Below are 24,620 nucleotides of genomic sequence, written 5' to 3' on the forward strand. Positions count from 1 at the left end.
TTGATTACTCCTATTTATAATTAAGTCATAACCTAATAATCATAATTAATATTAATGGGCTTGATTAATTAATTGGGCTAGTCCAACTAGTTTAATTAATTAATCAAAATCCATTAAGAACTTTAATTATTTAGTAAGTTGGACTTGTACTCCTAGCTACAAGCCCATTAAACATACTTCCCACCAATTTTAATTTAATATTTAATAAACTCAACTTTTGAGCTTAATAAATTAAATCGATTATAAATTCAACATTTGAATTTATTATTTAAATTATAAATCCAACTACTTGAATTTTATCACCTCCAAAATTTAATATTTAATAAACCCAATTTTTGAGTTTAATAAAGTAAATTCTCAAATTTTATAAATTCAGCTCCTTGAATTTATTCTCCCAAAATTTAATTATCATAAATTCAACTTCTTGAATTTACTATATCATAATATAAATTCAACATCTTGAATTTATTCTCTCAATGGGAACAAACGATCCAGTGCTTGTGTGACCCTCAATAGTTCAGGGATACAGCTAGCCGTGGATTCACAACTCCTTGTGATTCAGGACATAATCCTTTATTCGGGCTTACCCTTATTTGACCCATTCTATGTATCAACAATTGATCATGAGAAGGTCAAAAATCATATTTTTGATTAAACCAATCGAACTATGGTAAGAGCGTCTAGTAGCATCGCCCCATGATTCCTAGATATCACTGATAGTGCCTGCAAGAACCAGTCGATTATGATTAGCGTACAGTAGGATCCCTTCATCTCATATATCCCAATCGAATCTGCAACCATTGGTTCATCGAGGGTTGCATAATAATTCGATAACTATATGATAAATATAAATAGTGGCATCGTATGTACCATTGGAGAACTCCTTCTCCAATGTACATCTCATACTCTGGCTAGAGATTCCATGCACTATTATTTCATCATGTCAAATAGGATATCCACACCCGTAGGTGAGCGGTGAATCCCCGACTACAATGCACTGGCTCCTACATGTGTCGCAACTGTACCCAACCTCGCCACCTGATGACTCTCCTGGAGCTGGTAAACGAGTCACAGCACAGCCCTAGCATATAGAGCCTCAGTGTTGTTCTGGGTCGTAAGGACTAATGGTGTACAATCATAACCATGGACTTATCCTCTCGATGAATAATACCCATCTGTATGTTTGGACATCTCTATGTCCTTACAAAGAAACGCAGTACACAACATCACAGATGCTAGTCTCAAGCTCAAGCGACCTTTATCCATGTTTTAGGCGGCTGAATCGACTAGGAACGAATTTAGATCATACAATGTTTACAAATGAGTTTCAACATCGAATTACGATTCATTTGTATTAAAGTATAATCAAGGTCTTTATCTATGTTGTTCACATGGGTATACAGATAAAGAAATAACAAACCATGAAACAATGAATTATATTAAAATAAAGATTGTTTATATCACTTGAGTCAATAAAATCCCTAACGAACAGTTGGCTTACAGGACATCTACTCTAACAATACCGACGTAACAAGGCTTTCTTGGCCCTTTCTGACAGTTGCTGCTTATAGGTTTTCATCCAGACAAAAGTTCCAGCAAAACTGCCCCATATACATAGACGTCTATCTTTTCGTTAACTTTAGCATACATAAAATATTCAGGGGCCAAGTATCTTCATGAAGCACAATGTTTACTTAAAAATTTGGGACTAAAAAATTATCAGGTTAACGTATTTTCTTTTCTGATATGATTCAGCAAATTTAATAACCCAAAAGTTCCTGCAACATCTGTGCAAGTTATGCGAGATGAAGTTGGAGATACCCATTTGGCCAGTCCAAAATCCGAAAGCTGGAATGTCAGATGATGAGCACTGTAACTGATTAGTTTATATACCACAAAATATTGTCTAGTATTTCATTTAAGACAGGGAGATTCTAACAATATTTGTGAGTCTAATTTTTTTAAAAAAATCTCTAAATCACAATGCATATATAGTCATATTCTTTTAAACTCATAACAACTTTTTTGAATTAAATCAATAGATTAAAGATAATATAAAAATTAAACGATACACAATAATCAAAATATTTCTACTATAATTGAGTATTAAGATCAAACATGTACGAAGTAATCATTAAAAAATAATGATTAGCTTTAAATAATAGAGCTAAAAATACTGATCAAAATTTTCAGTAATTTCTTTCTCGATTGATAACATAGTCAATTCATTCAATATTTTCTTGTGGCATAGTTGATCGGAGAAAAAAGTTTTGATGAGCTTTAATTTTTAGATACTTCATTTTGTACTTACTAATGTAACCAGGATAATCATCAAGATTTTAAGCATGGTGAACATTTGAAAAATATTCATCCATTTTCTTAAAGTAATCCACTACATCAGTTTCCGATTTTGCTTTTCTTGGTAAAGAAAATTTCAAGAATTTCAACTTCGAAAATAAATCATTCTCGATAATATCATAACACATATGAGTCAATGGACCTACTGACTTTTTTCATGAGAAAATTATTTATGTAATAAATATCATTGCCTCTGAAGAACCCAATAACATGGCGGTTTGATTATGGACGAAAGGCAAATTTAAAGAAAAGAAAAAAGGAAAAAGAAAATGATTATACTTAAATAATGTCAAATATTAATTGTAAAAACTTAAAGAACGACTAACTGCAATTTTTTAAAAAAGAAAAAAAGACAAAGAGACAATTTGAAATAATAAATTCATATAAAAAACTATTTTAGTTATATTATCAAGATTCTTAATAAATAGTGATAGATTTAAATGAATATATTTAAATGAATCAGAGATTTGGGGACAATAAAAAATATATGACTCATTTTAAATTTAAATAAATAAAAGAGATTTTGACTTTTTTAAATCGAAAAAAGGGAGTTGACTGTTGATTAATTAGGTGAGTTCATTTATTAGGTCATTAATTAGTTAATTAGATTTTATTTTTTTAAAAAAATATTTTTTTAATTGATATATCCCTTCTCGATTTGAGTTTTCATTTATTCTCGCTATTTTTGTGTTCTTCACGACAAAATAATCAAAAATCATTTGAAAATTTGAAGATTTGAAGATTTGTAGAGAAGTAAGTATATACTCGAATGCTCTGTATTGCTAGATTTGTTTCAGTTTAGTTCTGATTGTTTTTTTTTTTAGAATTTTTGTGAGTGGAGTTAGTGTGAATATTTACAGTCGAGGAACGTGTTTATTGTGTGGGTCGATAAGGTGGATGGAGTGTGATTCGAGTATGATCGTATGTGCTAGGTCTGGATAGTGGAGTGTGAGTAGAGAATGTTAGTTCTGGCTATTGCGGTCGAGGTGCCTCGACCCACTATGGGTCGAGTTGCAGCATGCACACCTCGACCCACAGGTTGGTGCACATGTTGTGAGTCGAGGTGTGCACATGCACACCTCGACCCACATAACAAGTCTATATAATAGCATATTTATAAAATATCATATTTTTTTAAATACATACTATTGTCTATGATATAATAATCTTATTTATGTTTTATAGGTTATGCCACCTGTGATCAAGAGAAGATGTGGAATGAAAAAACAAAACAGATTTCTATCTGGGGAGAATTTGGTAGAAGATAAGATTGAATGATATGTAATTTGTTTGAATTTAAAGACAATCGATTTGATTTTATTAATATGTAATTTGTTTGTGGTGAATTTTTAATTTTGGTATGGGTCGAGTGGACAAGTTTCTAATGTGTGCAGTAGATTTTTAAATTTGGGTCGTGCGGGTGGTAAATTGTTTCAATTTTGGGACGAGTGGGTCGAGTGATAATGTTAGAGGTTTGGTTTAGGGTTTGGGTCGAGATGGGTCGAGTGGGTAGGAAATTTTTGATATTTTTGAGTTTTGATCATTTTATAATATAGAATTCACTTTATATATAATTAGAATGTAAATATATATAAAAAATTTATTTGTGTAAACATTAGTTATATGTTATAATTTAAGTATGTTAGTTAAAAAATTCATAACAAGTAGAAGAATGTATCTTTTATTCTAACAATGTGAGTTGAATTTATACTCGACTAAAAATCTTAACAAATTTTATAATTCCACTAAAATTCATAACAATTTTTATAATAATAGAACTAAAAAAATTCATAACAAATTTCATTACATATTCACAATGTATATCGAAGCATATGAAATTAATGTTTATTGTATATAAATATTAACAAATTTTATAATTCTACTAAAATTATTAACAAATTTTATAATAATATAACTAAAAAAATTCATAACAAATTTCATTACATATTCACTTTAATGTAATGAATGTATATCAAAGCATATGAAATCAATGTTTATTGTATAAACATCAACAGATTTTATAATTATATTAAAAATTTTAACAAATTTTATAATAATATGCTTCTCGGCCCATCTATTACAATATATTAAAATCTATATAGATTTTACAATATATATATATAGCTTTATAGGTCGAGAAGTCAAAATTATGCTTCTCGACCCATCTCGACCCAATTTTGTGACGAGTCATAACCTTAGATACAGTTTTGATTGAAATTGTTATAATCCTTAGCACATAAAATTAAATTGAGTGTACTGCACCAAATATTCTATCTCTTTCTCATTTAAAAATGATACAATCTTCTTACAGATTTCAACATATCTTGATCTTAAAGTTAACTTGTATTCAAAAAATTGATTCTTTCCAAGTTTAGCGGAAAATTAAACCTGTAAAAAAAAACAAAACAAAAAAAAAGATTATTAGTTATATAAATTTAAAACAAAACAAAAATTATTAATTATAAAAAATTAAAATTAATAGATCGTGTCACGACCCATCGTGAAGAGGTCGTGAAGTCACGACCCTGTTTGTGCTTCACGACCCAAAGTTGTGCTTCACGAACCAAACTTTGGGTTGTGAAGCACTTGTGTTTCACGTGAAGCACTGGTGCAGTGCTTCACGTGAAGCACTTGTCTTCACGACCCACCACACGACCCATGGGTCGTGAAGACTTGTACTTCACCGCCCAGGGTCGTGAAAGCCGTGTTTCATGACCCTTGGCTTCATGATCCAAGGTGAAGTTCTTCATCTTGGGTCGTGAACACTGACGAGATACAATAAATCTCATATCTCAAAATAAATTTCTTATAAATATGTGGTTTTTTTGTTGGATTTGTTGCAGATCAATAACTTGTAGACTCGTGGTTAATTGTTAGTCAAAAAATGAAAGGATGGAAGATTGAGAAGAAAAAGATTTTTTGTGAAGATAAAAAATGAAATGAGATCTAAAATTGAGTCGAAAAAGATGAAAAAATTGAGTAAAGTAAGTTTTTTTATTTAATTAAATTATAAATTTTATTATATATATAATAAATTTAAAATACACTAATAAAAAAATTAGTTTTTAAACAAATTTTAAACAAAAAATAAAAAAATAAATTACATTCACTCCGTTTTTTAATAAACTCTTCCGTGACCCCGTTTTCCTCGTTTTCCACTTTGTAATACATGATAACAAAGAATTATAGGAGAGGGAATTTTTTTTGGCATCAATCCAACAAAAGAGTTGATTTCACACAGAAAAAGGTTTCGTGATTTCGGAGAAGCCCAATTTGCTTTTATATTCAATACCTTACGCTAATCGATGTGTAGGTGCGTCGACTGCCGAGTCGAATTAGCCGATCCCTGATCTGGTGATGAACCCAGCGCCACTAATTTGCGCCACAGTGGATAATTTGTTGGGGAGGCTCCAGTCTCATGGTGTTGTTTGATCCATTCTGTCAGTAACATTCTCACTTTCCTGTTACTGCAGTTTGTTTACATTTTTCTGTTAGTTCAATCTTTATGAATTTTTCTGTTACTATTTTGACTATATTTGTCTTCAAAATCGATTCTAACTGATGATACTAGCGGAATTGCTGTGTTGTGTGTGCGATTGTTGAAGGAGTTGAGTGAATTAAATAGTCGTATTACCTTTGGAGCTTCGGTTTAACATTTATGCTGTGGGATTATGGTTTATATAATTTTTCCCCCTGAATACAAATTCGTAGGGTAGCGGAAGCTGGAAGCAAAGATCAAATTTGGCTGCCTTTAAGGGTTATAATGAAATCCAAAATAAAATGGGCGGCCCTGGGTGGACTAGTATTATCATTTATGTCCTTGTTGGCGCACTTATTTCTTGCCAAGTCCAGCGCCAGTATGTTGCAGTATAGCTCCATTGCGGCCTTTACCGAGGATTTGAATTACCCCGAAAAACCTGGAAGAAAGGTAAATTTATGAATTGGCTTGCTTTACCAATTCAGATTAAAAAATTTGCGTGACAAGTCGTGTGGATAATTTTGTTGGATGCTTCTCAAGGGTGCTGGATATAGGAAGCTGTGGGGTAAGGTGAAAGCTATGGAGGCCTTGCAGCCTTATGCAAATACGAGAAGTATGCCATATCCTTGTAATTTCCCGTACATGTTTCTATTGGGAATTGCCACTTCTCTTACAGTATTTCAGAGCCTGATATCCAATATGTCACCACTAACGGACAACCATGTTCTCTCTGCGTCTGTTTCTCAACGTAATCCATTTTTCCCATTTTGATAATTTGTTTCTTTTTCAAATTTTTTGGGCTTGAAATCACTGTTTTTGGATATAATGTTGCGCACAATGGCCTTTCATCCGAAAGTGCATTCATTACATTTACTGGTGTGAGCTCATAATGAAAATTTATTACCTTTTAAAAGAATGAAAGTACCGGGGGGATTTGTTTCACTTTGTTGATTTAATGAGACCCCTCTAAAACTTGCCTTAATCCCACCCTACTCTGATACTTAGTGGAAACTGATTTCTTCCCTGTTTCAGTTCCACATGAGCAGAACAATGGTTTCATATATGCTAAAGTTCACGGTGACTTTGAGAAGATTAAAGCCTCAGTAATCTCCGCATTCTCTTCTAAAAAATCTTCATCTCTTTTTCAATGCGAAGTTCCTAATGGGCTGGTAATTTGCTAGATCTGTGATCTGGTCGCAATTTCCAGGCTTTTAAATGCTACTCTTGTCATCCCGGAGATTCAAGGAAGTACTCAATCAAAAGGAATCAGGTTTTTACTAAGTTTGAAATGAAGGTGGATGAATAAAAACACTACATTGTGCTTGTATGAATTCTAAGTGGCATTAAATATATTGGTGGCAGTTCCAAGTTCAGGAGTTTTTCATATCTTTACAATGAGGAACAATTCATATCAGTCCTAGCAAATGATGTGATTATTGCAAGAAACCTACCTCATGACTTGATGGAGACCAGGAAGCGCAAGCAATATCCAATTTTTAAACCCAAAAGGTTGTCTTCTCCCAATTATTATCTGCAGGATGTTTTACCAAAATTAAAGAGTGCTAAGGTCATTGGATTGATACTTACTGATGGAGGATGCCTACAGGTACACATCCTCTCTATTTATCTTCATCTATAGATGAATATGGTTTTAGAGACCTTGATCACGTTCGTAGGTACTGATATACAGATTGATAAGACTTTAAAGCTCCTCCAATGAACGTTGGCTATTGGACTTAAGATTTTAGCTACTCGCTAAATCTGAGCTAATAAAAAGACTAAAGAGTGTAACTACAAAATTTATTTGATGCACAGTTATGGAAAACTGATGCTATCTTCAGTACCCTAGATAAAGGGTCAGTTTGATGTAACCAGAACCAGTATGTTATCTAGTTTGGGTCATTATGTTGAGAGATGGTGACAATAAATGCCTAAAAAAATTGTCATTTATATCCAGGGCAGTACAATCATTGTTATGCTGTTAATGATACCATCAGCATTTCGTAGAGGTGATAATGGTGGTTTCCTGTTCTTTGATGCTTCACTATGACCTTGCCTTCTCTCTGATTACAATAGGAATTTTCTCTCTCTCTGTTTCTTCGTAGTCAATCCTTCCCTCAAGCTTGGTTGAGTATCAAAGTCTAAGATGTCGAGTTGCATATCATGCACTTCATTTCCGTGAAGAAATTGTTGAAGTTGGGAACCAGATTGTGCAGAGGTGAGTTGTGTGATTGCTTTCAATGGTTTTTTTCCTCGCTTTGTGATCATGATTTATGGTGGCAAAGGTCTGTTTTTATTAAATTAAGGTTTATTAGTTACGAGAAACTAAGGGAATCTGTTTCCATTTGTTTTATTTAATGAACTACAATGCGCAGAATGTTGGTACACACATTACAAAACTGTTGAAATACTGTATATGGATGTATTCTACTAATAGTGCATGGAGAGTTACATCACTTGATTTCACACCCTGGTTAGAACTTCGATAAATTTATAAGTTATAACAAATTATGCAGAATGCATCAAACTGGATAATTCCGTGTTCAGCGCCTAACAAAATTTTGGAAACTGACTCTTCATTGTTTTACTTGTCTCGCAAAAGCAGTAAGACCACAATTAATCTCTCATGAAAATAGCAGGAGCCGACATGTGGAAGGCCATTGATGCTGTGAGAAAAGATATCTTTAATTAGAAAATGTCAATTTGGTGCTTTGGTGAAAGGATTTGGAGATTTTTTTCTTAGTAATTTTTCAAATCGAAGACTAGCAGTCATTTCGAAGTAGGCTGGAATTGCTGGAGGTGTTGTTGATGGGCTTAAGTCATACAAAAGGCCCAGTGAGGAAAATAGAAGCCCAAAATGGTTGTTTCTGCTTGAAAAAATAAACCATGGTCACCCTCATAAACCAAGCCAATGACCCACAACCCCCAACTCTTAATCGATTAACGCATAGCACAATCTTTTTTCTTTCTTTTGCTTCTCACTGCAATTCAATTGCTCAACAGTTCCCTTTCTTCTTTTTTTCCCATCATGGCAACACAAGTCCTGCGGCGGTCATCCCCTCTCTGTTCACAGATGCTTCCTCGGTGATTTTGTTTTGTTTTTTAAAAATCCAGCAAGTCTAAATTTGGAATCAAATTTCAAGTTCCTTGGTGTTTGCAGTTTGCAAATGATTGTAGTAAAATTAATTTATATATACACATTCTAGAAAATCATGCATGGTGTGGCATCATGCGGGAGTTTCTTCTATCAAGACCAACGTCTTTCCTTTCTCACCCCATCCCTGAATGCTCATGTGCAACTCTCAAGAATACTGAGATTGTTCATTCAAGAAAGGGCAGTAATCTCCAAATTCTGTATCAGGGGCAGGACGAGTGCCCCAAAGGATTGGATCAAGGTCTAAACAGCATTGAATCACAAGATGACAGTGCTGATGAGTCTGAAACGCCAGAAGATGACGTGGATTTAGGACCTCTGGAATCCAACCAAAATAACAAACCCGTCTCTGTCCTCACATCAGAGCAGGACGAGGAAATGGATCCTGACGATTAGGATTGTGTTTAGATACATACACCCGATACTTTGCCATGGATTTCCAGCACAAGATTGCCAGATGAATACTTTGTCTCGGGATTTTTAGCTCATGAGGGCAGCAGCTTGCATATATTTTCTACAGGCACGTTGCAATTTTTGTAGGGTTCGTTAATGGTATCTCAACGTATAGAAGATAAAAATTTCTTCTTTCCCCTTTTTTCCACAGAAAATTCAAGCGGTATCAAATTTTCCCAAGATTTTTTAGCTGTTTAAACGAGTTGAACATGGAATGCAGATGTATTCGTTTCGATGATTCTTTGATTTTAATTTAGTTTCAGAACTCGTTGTTACCCGAACCTGCGGATTAAGAACATCGCATCTGCTGTTACCTCATTTCAAATTTCGTAGGCTTGCCAGGTTAACTCTCTATCCATGTTTGTAACTCCTCCTCCAGTGATTTGCTGGTGTGCTCCACCACCGGGTTTTTGTTAAAATCAATGTTGATGCAGCGATCATTGGAGGCTCAAACTTCTATGGAATGAGAGTGATCGCCCATGATGAAATAGGTGTGATTTTGTTCGCTCAAGTGTAGTGTCTTAAAGGTCTACATTCAAGTTTTGTGGCCGAGTTAATGATTGTTAGAGCACGTTTCATTCTCGGCAGATTTGCAATAGTGACACAGTCATTGTCGAGACAAATACAAACAATGTTGTTCATTCTATTAATCAATCTTAATCATTGGCACCTAAAGAGTTTATAGTAGCTTGTATTTGACAATTTTTTTTACGGCATTCACATCTTTCGATAAGACATTATATAAGATATGCAAACAAACATCACATATTCTTGCTTCTTCTGGATTGTGGAAAGGAGAATGTATAAATTATATATTAAAAAAATTTGTCCTTTATTTCTTAGACCTTTGTAAAGTGTGATTTGGTGGTTTAGTAATATAATGCCTTGTTTTATTCAAAAAAAAAAAGTTGAATTTAAATAAAAATAATGTCCTCCCAATTCAAATGCAAAAGTTAAGAGAAACTAATCTCCTTACAATAAATAAAATGTATATCTAAAAAATTGGACTTTTGTTAATTGAAATACAACGAAAGTAACGAGGAAATCGAAGTTATAAGCAATTTTGTGTAAAATATGAATTCCAATATATATATTAACAAAAAAAGAAATATAAATATCAATATCAGTCCTCCAACTGTTCCTCGTACCAATAATAGGTACAACGGTTACCGGGAAGCGCAAAAATAAAGCAAAATTCCCCCTTTTTCCCTTCCCTTCACTCAAGGATCAGCACCACTCTAGGGTTTTTCCAAATTCCCAATTCGTGAAACGAAATTCTTTAGTTCACTGATAGAGATACCCGTTATAGCCTCCGCATACAACATACAAAACCTAATTTCAATGGTGGAAGGCGGTAGGGCCGGATCCGAATCGGGTTCCAGGTCCAAACCCGCATCCTCATTCGAATCCGCCGGAGGCCGCCTCCGTTTCCGGGTGGAATTGAGGCCGGGTGAAACCACGATAGTTTCGTGGAAAAAACTCCTTAAAGAGGCTACTTCCAACAGCCCAATGGGACCGACCTGTCAATCGTGGGCCCGTCTTCGGAGGCCCAGCAGCCCACTTCACAGGCACCATTGCCGCCGTCTTCAGAGGCTTCTTCTTCGAAGGGTACGGTCGCTGAGAATGAAGCCAAAGATTCGCAAGCGCAGGCTGGCTCCAACCGTTTGAACAATGTGATAGAGAGAATTGAGCGCATGTATGCGGTATGTTGTAGTTCGGTTATATTAATGCTGATTAATTTCATTGAATCCTCTTTAGTGCTAGTTGTCGCGTCGGCTTGTGTTTTATTTTATGTTACTTTGTGTTTTGGATTTAAATTGAATTTTTTAATGTTAATCTCACATAATTAGATCGTTTCTTAAGTTTTATTATGAATTTTTGGGTTAAACATTTGAATATGTTCCCCAGAATGTCAGGCTTATGGATAGAGTTGACATGGATAATTTCCACTCTCTTATCATTTTTTCTTTGAGTTACTTTTGGGTCCTGTAACTGATCCTTTTAGCTCTCTTCCATTTATTTGTTGAGTTACTTGTTTCCTTGGCTGATCAGAATACCATTCATCTCCCAACATAAATGCCAAGTTAGTAAAAAATATATTTATATATGTACTGTAGCTTGCAACATTGTGGCCTAGTGGAGTCATGGATACCGAGGGAGTTAAACGTGCAATATCTAGAGCAAAAGATAGGAGGAGGGCACTGAACAACCGGAGAAAGGTATGCATTTTATATGGTGTCAGATAATGAGGAATGGCCTTTGCAATTGTTACTTATTTTGTACGTGGCTGCAGTGCATGTTGTTTCTTTGCATGTTTATCTTAAATGCATTGTCAACTATACTTGTAATATCTCACGTCACTTTTGAGCTTGTGCAAAATATGATTGCAGCTCATGAAAACAGTTTTACTTAAATATTTGGCACCTAGGAAAACATACCTCATATTTTGAATACGATTAATATCCAGCTGATTGAATCTGTTCCTTGTTTCCAATGCATGACATTTCTAGATATTGCATTGTGAATTTTATAATCTTATGCGAGTATAATGTGCTTGTGGTGCTTGAAGGTGTGACTAATAGATGTTTAAAATGTCATAATGCCTTCAGAGTTCAGAGTCCCATATTTCTTTTCATCATCTCACTTTTTACAGGAGTGTCATTGCTTGTTTTATTTTCTTTTTCCTCACCTTGCTTGCTCTTTCTTTCATTGTTGCTTAGGATCAAGAGAAAAGCAAGAAGACGAAGGTCTTGACACCAAAAACAGAAGATGTCACTCGAGGAGAAGGTACCAACATGACTCAGATATCCCATCTTCAAGAAAAAATCTCAATAGATTCTCGTGACCATTCTGCAACTTCGACAAGCAAGTCAAACCTCAATGCTGCTGTAGCTCATCCTGCTACATGTGCACCAGTTTCCTCTGGAAACATACAGGATGTGAACAAAGCAAGGCAAGAAAAAGCGAAGGGCAACTCCAGCAGAAATTCTGTTGATTCTGGGCCAATTGATATATTACCAAAAAAGAAAGTAAAAAGAAAGCCTGACTCAGAGGTGGTCGAATGTGAGCTCCTCCCTGAGAAGGTGCCTCCACAGGCGGGGGAAAGGCACAAACACCACAAGCCGATGACCGCCCCGGTCACTAAATCAAACCTCCAACTAGCACCTTCAAAGTTTGAGCAGCCGAATTGACATGGTTGACTGAAATAGAATACTGTGTTTCGAGTTAGTCCGGAGGCTGGTCTTCCCTACCTTAGTTTTCATTTTGTTAGTACCGTGTTTTTTCTTGAATGATAATTTTTGGTGATTAATCACTAATGTAAGTTTTTACGGTGTCATTTCGGGTTTATATGTATGGATTTTTTTTTTGCCATTGCAATAGGTTTTTATGGCTCAATATTAGTTATGCTTGCGGATATCCATATATCGTGCAGAGTAACATTAGTTTTGCCAGCATGCGGGATACTTTTTATATGAAAATGGAAATGCGGCCGACTGCTATATTATCCAGAGTTTGTGTTTGGGAAGCATTCCAGAAACTGAGGGTGCTGAAAACCAGTTCTAATAAAAATATAAAAATATATACAACTCACCGATACGCGAGATGGACAACTATTTTGGAACAGTATGTCCAAAGCGGGAAGTACATAAGAGCCAAGGTTTCAAGCTCGGTATGGATCCCAGGCTTTGGGTTGACTTCTGGTTAGCAAGTTCAGGCTAGACCTCGAGGTTTCTATTAAGCCACGTCAATCATCGCGGGTAAACTATTAAAAAAATAATAATAATCATAATGCTCTTTCTGAAGAGCAATCTATAATCTTTTCAACTATGATCTGTACGCTAATATAAACCCAAAGAAGTATTGTGTCGTATGTTGTTTAAAGGGCTTTTTGGTCCAGTCGTTCGTTCCAGTTCAAGCAACGAATTAAGCTTCGAAACCAATCGCCTGTTTGGTCAGACTTATTTACGGTAGGAAGTGGATGTTGGCTCATAGATATTCTAACTGAATCTCCCCTTGATAGCTGTTGCCTTCTCTTCCCATCAATCGATACCCAAGCATTGCTTCGTGCATCCTCCGGAATCTGCACCCGTGAAAGACAGAAATGATAATTATTGAACCATAACATGAGACGCCTCATCCAGACATCAATGATCAGATTATTTCTAGATTATTGTTGATAGAAACATTGAATATCCAGGTCTTCCAAGCCATTAAGTTCAAACAGAGTTCGAAATCGAACCATTTCTAGGAGACCCTGAAGTCCTGGAGAGGAAGACGCAACTTTGCCTCAACATGCAGTGTGACTTCTAAAGACGTTGTGTCATATCATATGGGATTTTCCCAGTCTCTCCTCCATTTCACTTGTCATATCTTAGAAAGATGATATTCGAGGCAGCAATTACCAGACTAGTTTTAGATCTGAGCCTCAACAATAATGTGAAGAAGGGAAAACAAACTCGACAAATCATGTTGCAAATGATGTTTATACATTAGACTTTTGGTGCTACAAAATCAAGATGGTGTGCTGGACCAAAACTTGGGTAACTATGAACGTACTGCTGAAAATGATATAGAATCCTTAATAGAACACATGAATAACATAAACTAAGGAATGTCTGGTAATTGAAGAAACATATACCTTCAACTCCTGGAAGGATGACGGGTCTGAATGAGAGAGAGAGTGGGCAAATTGGTGTAAAAAGCATGCAGGGAACATTTGGATGTACCTGCATGAAGGGATAGTCACCGTTACAAATATTTTTCCTCATACATGACACAAGATCAACTGCACTAAGACCACTATTTAATTCCCTCAATAATTTCAATCAAGGAAATATAACAAAAAATTGGAATTCATATCCAATTTTCTAAATACCACATGATTTTATATGATTCCATTCTAAAGAGCACACTCAGAGAGGATTATCCTTAAACATCAATATTAGATCATAAAAATCTAATTAACAACCATAGATTTGTAACACTAGTAATTTTCATAGTCCTGTGAAATTCTCAGAGGAACTTCATACTTGAGAGTTTTTACTTTCTTTCACCAAAATTTAAGAATTACAAGCAATATTCTAAAATTGAGTTTATGCTTGAAGTGAAGCAAGTGGGAGGATCCATCTTCTATTGTAACTTAATTATCCATACAAAATAGTTTGCTTCGATGTTCGAGCGGCCACTCATGAAGCTCTCAATCATTGCATCATACCCATGGAAACTTAACATGGAACCTCCTGCAGCTGTGGAATAAGCTGTACTTCCAGTAGGAGTGGCCACTATAACTCCATCACCTTGTACCTGTCCAGGAAATGATAAAGTCTGTCAGGCTGAAAAGTACCTCCTAAGAATCAAAGTCTTACAATTCGTTAATGTACTTTTTTATTAAATAGATTATATCTGTAGCAGTGATACTGCTTAAAGACCTAATGCACCAACTTTACATTTATCGATCACAACAGTACCAACCTAGGCAGAAAGATAGCATAGTATAACAGTGAGCAGGACCAAAACCTCAGGAATTACTAACCACTTTACCTTAGTTATGAGGTGGTCGTGTTCATAACACTCGATTTTTGAGAGGTATGGATTAGACCCACGATCAACCACAACTTCATTGAGGACATCAAATACCTTTCCGGGCATTGCTTTCCCATTTCGAAATATTTCACAGTGGAGCCGCAATCTAAGAGTTATGTAAACCCCATCAACTGTGTCGTTCCCATGGATAACTTGCCGCAAATCATTCTTAAAATCATCAAACTGTGGATACAAATTACAAAAACAGTCAAGAAAAGGTTGTGCAAGTAGTTTAGCACCGTATAATTGAAGGTTGAGGAAAGGGACATACAGTATGGGAAGTTAGAAACCCAAGGGATCCAAGATTAAATGAAACAACTGGAGGAACAGGACCTTTAAATAAGTTCAATGCATGTAGTATGACCCCATCGCCTCCCAAGCAAGCTACTAAATCTACCCTGTCATGAAGGTCACTGCAGTAGCCAATATGAACAATGGAGAAAACATTACATATCTCTAGTAAAAAAATGAATAATGTTCTTCAGACAACAATATTTTTTTAATGAAAAAAGGAGCTAACCAGAATTAAAGAAATGGATCAAAGTTTGCGCACCTCGTATCTTGACTGTAAAAAGTCTGAACGAAGCCAAAACCTGGAATTCTGGCAAAAACGTCGTGTACTTCAGGTTCAACAAGAACATTCATCTTCTCTTGGTGATACAAGAAAGAGGCAGCCTGGAGTAAAAACACGTGAATACAAAGTAAATATGGAAACCTAAGGAAATGGATAAATTAATGACTTTAGTAGTAAGAGAACATGAAAAGTTTCAGCATTAATATTCAAGAAAGTAAGCCATAAAAATTGCAAAACCCCTGAGAAATAAAACAATATAAACAAGATCATTTACAAGGCTTGTATCAAAGTACATGAGATCTTTCTAGCTTTTTTTTTTATAAAAAAATGGGCTGAATTTTTTTGACGAAATTATATTTGGTTCAAACTAAAATTTTGTTCTTTTGCATTATATGAAATAGAAAAAGCTTACACAAAACTAGATATTACCAGATATTTTAAATACAGAACTCAGGTAAATGGAATCAGAATAAGATGTGTATGAAAATATGCCATGATGTCTCCACAAAAACCCATAGTACGCCAGTTTTGTACAATCCGATAAAACACGCAATCAAATTCAGATGCTTATAACCAGATCTTTTCTTTATAGGTAAATATGGCCATTATTCGAGGTGCAACTTGGTAACTTTCTAACCCATTCCTTCTAATTTGCACATCACTAACTCATATTTAAAACAATCATCGTGCATACATGTGATCCATTTTCTAAAATACATGCAAGTCCTCAATTTTTTCTACAGTAGAAGAATTATTTAACATTCTTAATTAGAATCAGAGTCTTAAGTTTGTTCTTTTAGATGCCCATTAAAGGTCAAAATAAGAGCATGTTTCTCCTGTTCATGGAATGTAACACATGCTATGTATTTATCAATAGAAAAGATCGTGTGCTGATCGCAAAGCTTCTGTGCCAAAATGATTAGCTACCTCTTTAGCTTCTTCCATGAGTTCTTGGTCAAGTTTCTTTAATAATAATACAGTCTTTGGAGTAGATTTCCACAAAAGCATTTGCTGCTGTGTGCTAGGATGAGTGAATACTAATGAAGATTCTGTTACTTTCTCTCTCGTGCAAGAAAATCCATTTGTTCGGACCAAAAACATCTCTGCTTTCTTTCTTGACTGCAATCTCACGACACCGGTTGCTGACACACGCATATTTCCTTCAAGCATATCCAAGTTGTCACCATCTGAATAGAGGTAACTTTCAACCCTACGCTCTCCAGTATTTACCATAGAGCTTACACACTTATTTAGTTCCGTTCTAGGGGTTCTAGAATCATAATCTTTACTCAAGCTATGCACTTTATCCCTGTTGGCTCCATCAGGAGGAGGTGCCGAGGTGAAGATGCTGACATCATTATATGAACCATTACTAAAAGGTACAATCAGTTGGTTCAAAGATGTCATGCTTCCAAGTGACCCATTCACAGTGTTTTCTTCACTGAGACTGGTTCTAGAGTTTGCTTCTGTCTTTGAGAGTGACCCATTGTATTTATATCTTAATGCAGAAAGCATATCCAATCTTTTCCTTTCGTAAGTAAAGTACATTCCAGGTGAAACTTTACAATTCCTGAAAAATTTAGACATCTCTGCTTTGGAGAATATATCATGTGGAGGTAATTGAGACTCTAGCGGGCTCACACAGAAGTTTACCGATGATTCTGTTTCACCATTAAAAGTTTGTATTAATGTGTCCTGATTATTTGGTGGGGTATCATGGGCTCGTTTATTCTCTTTAATTTATTTTCTGAGGCACGAGGGTCTCTACCATTCAATACTTCCAAGGGCAAAAAAGATTCCCCAGATTTTTTGGGAAATGACCCTGTTCCCTCATCAGAAGATTCACCTTCTTCATAGCTCAATGAGACCTTGGAATCTTCAACACCTCGAGTATCTTGGACTGGAACGTTGGTACTAATGACTTGTTGATTATAAGAGGTAATTCGATCCATGTACTGACTCCATCTAGAAATCATAGACGACGTCCTCCGTCTCCCTTCCTTACTATGGACATATATGGGCTTTTTGCCTGAATCTGAAACTAATAAAGCAAACTGCACAATTTGCTCCAGCGAAGGTATAGTACCAACTTCAACTGGAAGTTTAACCAGTTCAATCTTCCCAGAAGAAATAGCTTCCTCCAAAACTGTTTCATAGAAACTATCCTTCACAATCTCTGCCCTAAGATCTATGATTTTTCTGAATCCATTATCTAGAAGCCACTTTAAACTTTCCTCCGTCACCTGGCTACCCTTCCAAAACGCAACCTCCAAGTTTTCTGGTTGCACTTCTGCTTTCAAGGTGGACAAATAAACGGGTCCCCAATTCGCATGCAATGTATGGCAAGGTTGATCATCCTCTCGGGGAAATCCAACATCGTAACACACACTTTTCAGCCTTTGTAGTTTTCTCCAAACATTTAAACCCCGACTATCACCAGGTGTCAAATAATTTTCAAGGGCAACATGCAAACTCTCACAATAACTTTTCATCTCAGACCGAAAATTAGCGAGTGGAGGAAGGCTATCGTCCATTACACCTTTCTCCACATCCCGAAATGAATTGATTATCGATGAACGCCCCAAGAGAACATCCTCCCTTCCTTTATTTAGGAGACATACCATGCAACCAAGAACCGAAACAATTTTATTTTCCAACAATGGTTTATCCTCCAATGGCATGTCATATGAAACACTGCGTTCCCCAGTCAGTGGATTGCATAAGGCATCCATTAAAGCATTATGAAACCTTTCTGCAGCTCTAAAGATCCGGCAATAAGCCTCAACTTCTGCAATATCCCCAGGGAGCGGTCCAACCCATGGCAGATGTGTAGAATCACGATCACGGGGACCAACACTCTTCATCAAATTGGTAAGAAGGATAAGTCAATTATGGTACAGAATAATAAAATCATCCTGCTTCACCTTAGAACAGATATTCAAATTCAACATCTATTTTTTGAAGTCCACATCAACATAATTAAACTAAACTTAGCTGCTGACACAACAGCCCGACCAAGGATGAAGGATGTGGTGATATATTACAATAATATTCATTTATGAAATTTAGATTGCAAAATGATATAGGCAATCATTGTAAGCCAACGAAGATTTTTCAACTCAAATTCCAAATTACGAACTCAAAATTCCAAAACCTCACCCGTACATATAAAGATTGTTTTTTTATACTTTGCTATCAATAATAGACTAAAAAGATAATTTAAAAATAGAAAATTACTTAAATTGACCTGAGAGTCCAAACCAATGTTCAGAGACAAGGAACTGGAGAGTTGAGAGCGAACTACAAGATTAATACGACGCCGTTCCAACCAAGCCTTCTTCGTTTTCTGCAACAAAACCCCGAATCCGGGTCCGGAAATCTTTGCACAACCACAACCAAAAGGTCGCCACCCAACTGCGCGGCTCATATTGAAATGGCAAAAGCAATTATAACTACTATTAAAACAAGATATGAATGAAGCTACAAACGCCATGCCACCATCAAAGAAACAAATATTTTTAACATATAAAGGGGACTTCGCATAATCATGATCTAAATTTAAAAACAATAAGCACTTCAGTGAGAAAATGTGTTCTGAATTTTCTTGATATGGATATATACAGGAGAAACATTTTGTGGGACGCTGAAAAATAGGAATAAATAAACTATAATAATTAAAATAGAAAACAATTAAGGGGAAAGGAAAATAATAATTTACCATTAAAATAATAATTAGATAACATAAAAATTTTAGTTTATTTTCTTGGATTCATCTGGAAAGCTTGAAAAAATCGGAATTAGAATAATAATCTCAGATATTATAAAATTAATAGGGATATTTTGGTCTCTCAAATAATAGACAAAAACTTGTGTGAGACGGTCTCACGGGTCGTATTTTATGAGACAGATATCTTATTTGGATCATCCATGAAAAATATTGCTTTTTATGCTAAGAGTATATTTTTTATTGTGAATATCGGTAGGGTTGACCCGTCTCACAGATAAAGATTCGTGAGACCGTCTCACAAGAGACCGACTCTAAATAATATTAAAATAAATGGTCAAACAGCTATTTTCGACACTTTATATATTATATAAAAAAAATATACAAAACACTTCCCTCTAACTCACAAACCTCAAATATCACCTATAAATATTAGATTGGGTTTCATGTAAGACCTCTCACGGATCTTAATCTGTGAGACGGATCAACCCTACCGATATTCATAATAAAAAGTAATACTCTTAGCATAAAAAATAATATTTTTTCATGGATGACCCAAATAAAAAATCCGTCTCACAAATATGACTCGTGAGTCCGTCTCACACAAGTTTTTAGCTACATATTATCTCTTGAGCAAAACAAAAGTACAAAACATATAAACCTCAAGTATCACATATAGATATCTCTCCAGCAAACAAAACATCCAAACATCGTTTGTTTTGTTTTTATAATCTATCTATATCTATATAAATATACGAATTGAATTGTGATTTTATTCAATTGTCTTCAGATTTTATTCAATTGTCCTCATTAATTTTCCTCATTAAAATTGTACCCAGTGACACTTTGTCTTCCTCCTCTTTAATTAGTTAATTAATGTTCTTTAATTAGTTAATTAATCTGTTGACCAATTACATTTTGCCTCCTCAGTAATTAGTTAATCCGTTGACCAATTATTTATTTTATTGCCTCTTTCACTCACTTTTATTCATATATAATACTATAATACTATTATCTATATCTATATCTATATAAATATACGAATTGAATTGTGATTTTACTCAATTGTCCTCAGATTTTACTCAATTGTCCTCATTAATTTCTCTCATTAAAATTGTACCCAGTGACACTTTGTCTTCTTCCTCTTTAATTAGTTAATTAATGTTCTTTAATTAGTTAATTAATCTGTTGACCAATTACATTTTGCCTCTTCAGTAATTAGTTAATCCATTGACCAATTATTTATTTTATTGCCTCTTTCACTCACTTTTATTCATATATAATACTATAATACTATTATAAATATACGAGTTTGAATTGTGAGCTTACCCTTTTATTTGTTTCATAATTTATCATTTTAATGAAGTTTTTTAAGTCATTTCTATGTTGATTTAATATAGTCATTGATAATGTACTTAACTCAAATAAGATATTTTGAACTTACTATTTTACCATTTTATTTGTTTTACAATTTATCATATTAATGAGGTTCTTTAAGTCATTTTCTTTGTTGGTTTAATATAGTCATTAATAGTGTACTTGACTCAAATAAGATAAATATTATTTAGATTTTACTTTCAAATTTAATTTAATTAATTATTATTTTGATTTTACTTTCAAATTTAATTTAATTGCTTAATTTTATACATTTCCGTCAAAATCATGGAAAATCCTTATCATAATGTTATATATTTAAAAAAATCTAATACTATTATAAATATATGAGTTTAATTTGTGAGCTTACTATTTTACCATTATATTTGTTTTACAATTTATCATTTTAATGAGGTTCTTTAAGTCATTTTCTATGTTGATTTAATATACTCAGTGATAATGTACTAAAATCAAACAAGATAATTATTATTTTGAGCTTGCTATTTTACCATTTTATTTGTTTTACAATTTATCATGTTCATGAGGTTCTTTAAGTCATTTTCTATGTTGGTTTAATATAATCATTAATAATGTACTTAACTCAAACAAGATAATTATTATTTAGATTTTACTTTCAAATTTAATTTAATTAATTATTATTTTGATTTTACTTTTAAATTTAATTTAATTGCTTAATTTTATACATTTCCGTCAAACTCATAGAAAACTCTTATCATAATGTTACACATTTAAAAAAAATTGTTAATATTACTAACATATATTACTATTATAAATAAATATTATAAATATATGACTTGATTTTACTTTCAAATTTAATTTAATTAATTTTATACATTTCCGTCAAACTCATGGAAAATCCTTATCATAATGTTATACATTTAAAAAAATTGCTAAAATAACTAACATATATTACTATTATAAATAATAAATAAATATTATAAATATATGACTTTTATTTTTAACTTACTATTTTATCATTTTGTTTGTTTATAATTTTTCATATTCATGAGGTTCTTTAAATTATTTCTATGTTAGTTTACATGGAAAATCTATACCATATTAATGATTGGTAATAATGGGAAGACGAAGGAAGGTGAGTCGGATTGAATAAAAATAAATTATTATTAAATATTAAGGTCATATAAAACTTATTTATCCCATTTAGAATAAATATATTTTCAGACTCTTTATGTGTCAATAGATATACGTGATTGAGAGAAATTATTTAATGTAAGTGATTTCAAACACTGTTTCTAAGCTATTTAGTCAATTTTTTTAATAAATGCTGCTAAATAAATATTATTAAATAATATGATCCATTTGATCATTTTGTGTTCTTGCAATGAGAGGAGTTTTTTACCCTAGCGTTAACACGTTTTATTGTTATATGTCATTTGTATTGATCATGTTGTGTTTGGATTGCTTATGTGATTTGTTTGTTTGTCGAAAAAAACAGAAAACAAAACCACATATCCCACGAAAATGGTTATTTTTCAATTTTTTATTGTTGAGATATTTTGTTAATTTTTAAACACATAATGTATGTTTTCTGTTTGCTTAGATTACTTAGTTTGAAGTGACTTAAAAAATATTAAAAATTCCGAAATATTTTTTTATTTTTACCTTATGTATCATAATATCAAGAGATAATATTTTTTTATTTATTGAGGCAAATGTTTACCAGAATCCTGTCTATAAATCAATATTTAAAATTTTTTACGACATTATTGTATTCTCTATTCAAAATTTTTGTATTTAGATTGATAGAAAGTATTTGAATTTGAGTTTTTATGTGCTTGCTTATATTATTTTTGTAGTAATATTTATTGTGAAAATAATAGGTAGACTAAAAAAATTCGGTACGTTTAGGAGTCCTCTTGTGGACGACAAACATAGATAAATTGTTAAAAGATATAATATCCAGTAGATTTTTTTGCATGCGATTTTGTTCTAATTCAATGATTATACATGATTCTAAATTTTAATTATATCACCAATTAACGCATGTTTTGTTATTGCTAGATATATTTTCTCAACGGTCTAATATTTTTCTTTGGTTTAAAAAAAATTGTGTGAGTTTATATTATATTTTTACGACTATTTTTCTTAATGATTTTATTGAAGGATTTTTTCATGATTTCGATGCACCATTTTTTCCTTTGTGTGTGTGTTTTTTTTTTTTAAAAAAGATGTGGAATATCTATGAAATAATGACGTTAATAAGGCGCCTTCTCTTTATTTGAAAAAAATATTGGAAAATTTATACAAATTGTGAATAATATGAGTTAGTATTTAATTTGAGAGTGATTTGTGCTTTTTGTTACTCCTATATACTTTCATTTCTGTGTTATTGTACTAAATAAATTATTTTAAACTTTGAGTTATCATTTTTCTCTTATCGAGTTTGTTTGTGTTATGATTTTTTATTCATTTTGGTTAATATTGTTGGTGGTAATTGATTTTTCTGATATTATATGATGTGCCTTGTTGTTTATATGAAAATAAGTATGGGAGTACACCAATCAAAGCCACGTATTTTGGGTCTTCTGTTCTACGAAGAGAATAATAGATGGCTTCTGTGAAATATATAATTTATTGGTTCTTCATACATATAGTCTACGAAATGCATCAAACTTTGAACAAAAAAGTTAAGACAAATATAGTGGATGAAAAAGATATGTTAAATAAAAAATAATGTTACGTATTAATATGTCCTAATTTCTGTATGATATAATCCAAGAACATTTTTTATAGATATTTGAAATCAGGTCTAACTAAGCAACATGAAACATATATATTAAATCGTATTTAAAGCAAATTGTTAAAATCAAGAATGATTCAGATTTAAATTTCAATGAAGCACAATGAAGAAGAAATTGAAGAATTGTATGTGTACGTTAAGTGTTATATAGTGATTATGGTTCTACTTCATGGTTTGCAACATATGGATGCCATATAAAATGTCAATATTTTTAAAAAAATAAAATAGTTTTTCAAAAAGAAAAAAATTCTTCAGTCAGAAAAAAAAATACATGAAAAACAAAATGTGCATAATTTTCATTCTATTTATAATGGTATGAGAATAATTCTAAAGCGTGTGGACACAAGAAATCAATTTTGTGCATTTTATTGAGACATTTGAGTCATTTCACTTTATTTCCTCCAATATTATCTTGATATATTTCGAAGTAGCTAAAAGGTTGTTTTGGTCTCTTTTTTTTTTTTTTTTTATCAAAGTGTCTAACCAATTAATTTATAAGATATACGATGCTATAATAGAAAACTCCTCGTCAAATAAATTCACTTAGCCAAATATTGAAATTCAAATAGAATTCTACAAAACTTCATAAAATTAATTTTGACTATCATGATGCACACAATCATTGTTCTAAATCTTTCAAAAAAATGACGAACGAGATGACTTTTCTGAATTGCGTCAAATTAAACGAGGACTCAATTCTAAGATATAGTCATTTGAAGAGATTTTCAAGTATTTTTTATCACAGTGAGAGAAATACTGAAATAGTTGTTAAAAATTTATTAACCTTATAGCTATATGTTGACAATATTGATACTAAATATATAAAAATGATATCACAAATATCACAATGTTTGAAGAATGTGCAACACTATTCATTGATTACGTTGTTGAAGAATATATAGGTTATGCATACTTTTAGTCACAAGTGAAAATCTATCACGACTTAAAGCATGTTTTCTTAAGAGTTATAGTTGATGATTGTCAAAAACTGAAAAATCATTTAACAACAAAACAAATAATCGGAAAAATAAGATTATCAGATAAAAACAATGTAGAAAACCGAAAAAATGCCGTTATAAGGAAGCAAACTACGAGCATGTCAGATTTCAGATGAAGATTGTAAATAACATAATAGATGTT

General features: G+C 33.0%; 3 protein-coding genes across 20 annotated transcripts; 2 read left to right on the forward strand and 1 right to left on the reverse strand.

The window, feature by feature from the left end:
- The first annotated feature begins 5,510 nt into the window (after positions 1-5,510).
- LOC140840274 (protein EMBRYO SAC DEVELOPMENT ARREST 30-like) lies at positions 5,511-10,157 on the forward strand. 18 transcript variants are annotated; one of them, XR_012119878.1, is made up of 9 exons: positions 5,511-5,798; positions 6,070-6,286; positions 6,377-6,584; positions 6,869-6,939; positions 7,018-7,106; positions 7,199-7,442; positions 7,942-8,054; positions 9,043-9,510; positions 9,701-10,157. XR_012119878.1 is itself a non-coding variant. In XM_073207578.1 (9 exons), exons 2-8 carry the CDS (start codon positions 6,122-6,124, stop codon positions 9,774-9,776), a joined length of 966 nt encoding a protein of 321 aa, XP_073063679.1. In that variant the 5' UTR covers positions 5,511-5,798; positions 6,070-6,121; the 3' UTR covers positions 9,777-9,802; positions 9,878-10,149. The 18 variants fall into 18 exon arrangements, 11 of the variants coding, with proteins under 11 accessions (XP_073063679.1, XP_073063688.1, XP_073063690.1 ...); XR_012119879.1 differs by having other exon boundaries at positions 9,707-10,157; XR_012119877.1 differs by having other exon boundaries at positions 9,043-9,606; positions 9,701-9,716.
- Positions 10,158-10,592: 435 nt separating this feature from the next.
- Positions 10,593-12,855, forward strand: LOC140840409 (uncharacterized). Its single transcript, XM_073207614.1, has 3 exons — positions 10,593-11,146; positions 11,561-11,662; positions 12,164-12,855. Exons 1-3 carry the CDS (start codon positions 11,138-11,140, stop codon positions 12,632-12,634), a joined length of 582 nt encoding a protein of 193 aa, XP_073063715.1. The 5' UTR covers positions 10,593-11,137; the 3' UTR covers positions 12,635-12,855.
- A 53-nt stretch (positions 12,856-12,908) lies between these two features.
- On the reverse strand, positions 12,909-19,230 carry LOC140840400 (NAD kinase 2, chloroplastic-like). The gene is given in 9 exon segments (XM_073207605.1): positions 12,909-13,524; positions 14,083-14,170; positions 14,659-14,747; positions 14,985-15,209; positions 15,298-15,439; positions 15,580-15,701; positions 16,528-17,339; positions 17,342-18,458; positions 18,848-19,230. Coding segments are annotated over 9 exon segments (3,045 nt in total). The 5' UTR covers positions 19,094-19,230; the 3' UTR covers positions 12,909-13,320.
- Positions 19,231-24,620: the final 5,390 nt, after the last annotated feature.

This window comes from Primulina eburnea, chromosome 1 (genome assembly GCF_022965805.1).
Source record: "Primulina eburnea isolate SZY01 chromosome 1, ASM2296580v1, whole genome shotgun sequence".
In the NCBI taxonomy this organism is placed as follows: Eukaryota; Viridiplantae; Streptophyta; class Magnoliopsida; order Lamiales; family Gesneriaceae; genus Primulina; species Primulina eburnea.

Bases quoted from the DNA above. Each gene is read 5' to 3' on its own strand.
- LOC140840274 (XM_073207558.1), top strand. From the start codon at position 6,122: ATGAAATCCAAAATAAAATGGGCGGCCCTGGGTGGACTAGTATTATCA. The intron at 6,585-6,868 runs GTAATCCATTTT...TCCCTGTTTCAG, and splicing joins CTCTGCGTCTGTTTCTCAAC to TTCCACATGAGCAGAACAAT. The intron at 8,055-9,042 runs GTGAGTTGTGTG...TACACATTCTAG, and splicing joins GGGAACCAGATTGTGCAGAG to AAAATCATGCATGGTGTGGC.
- LOC140840409 (XM_073207614.1), top strand. The intron at 11,663-12,163 runs GTATGCATTTTA...ATTGTTGCTTAG, and splicing joins CACTGAACAACCGGAGAAAG to GATCAAGAGAAAAGCAAGAA.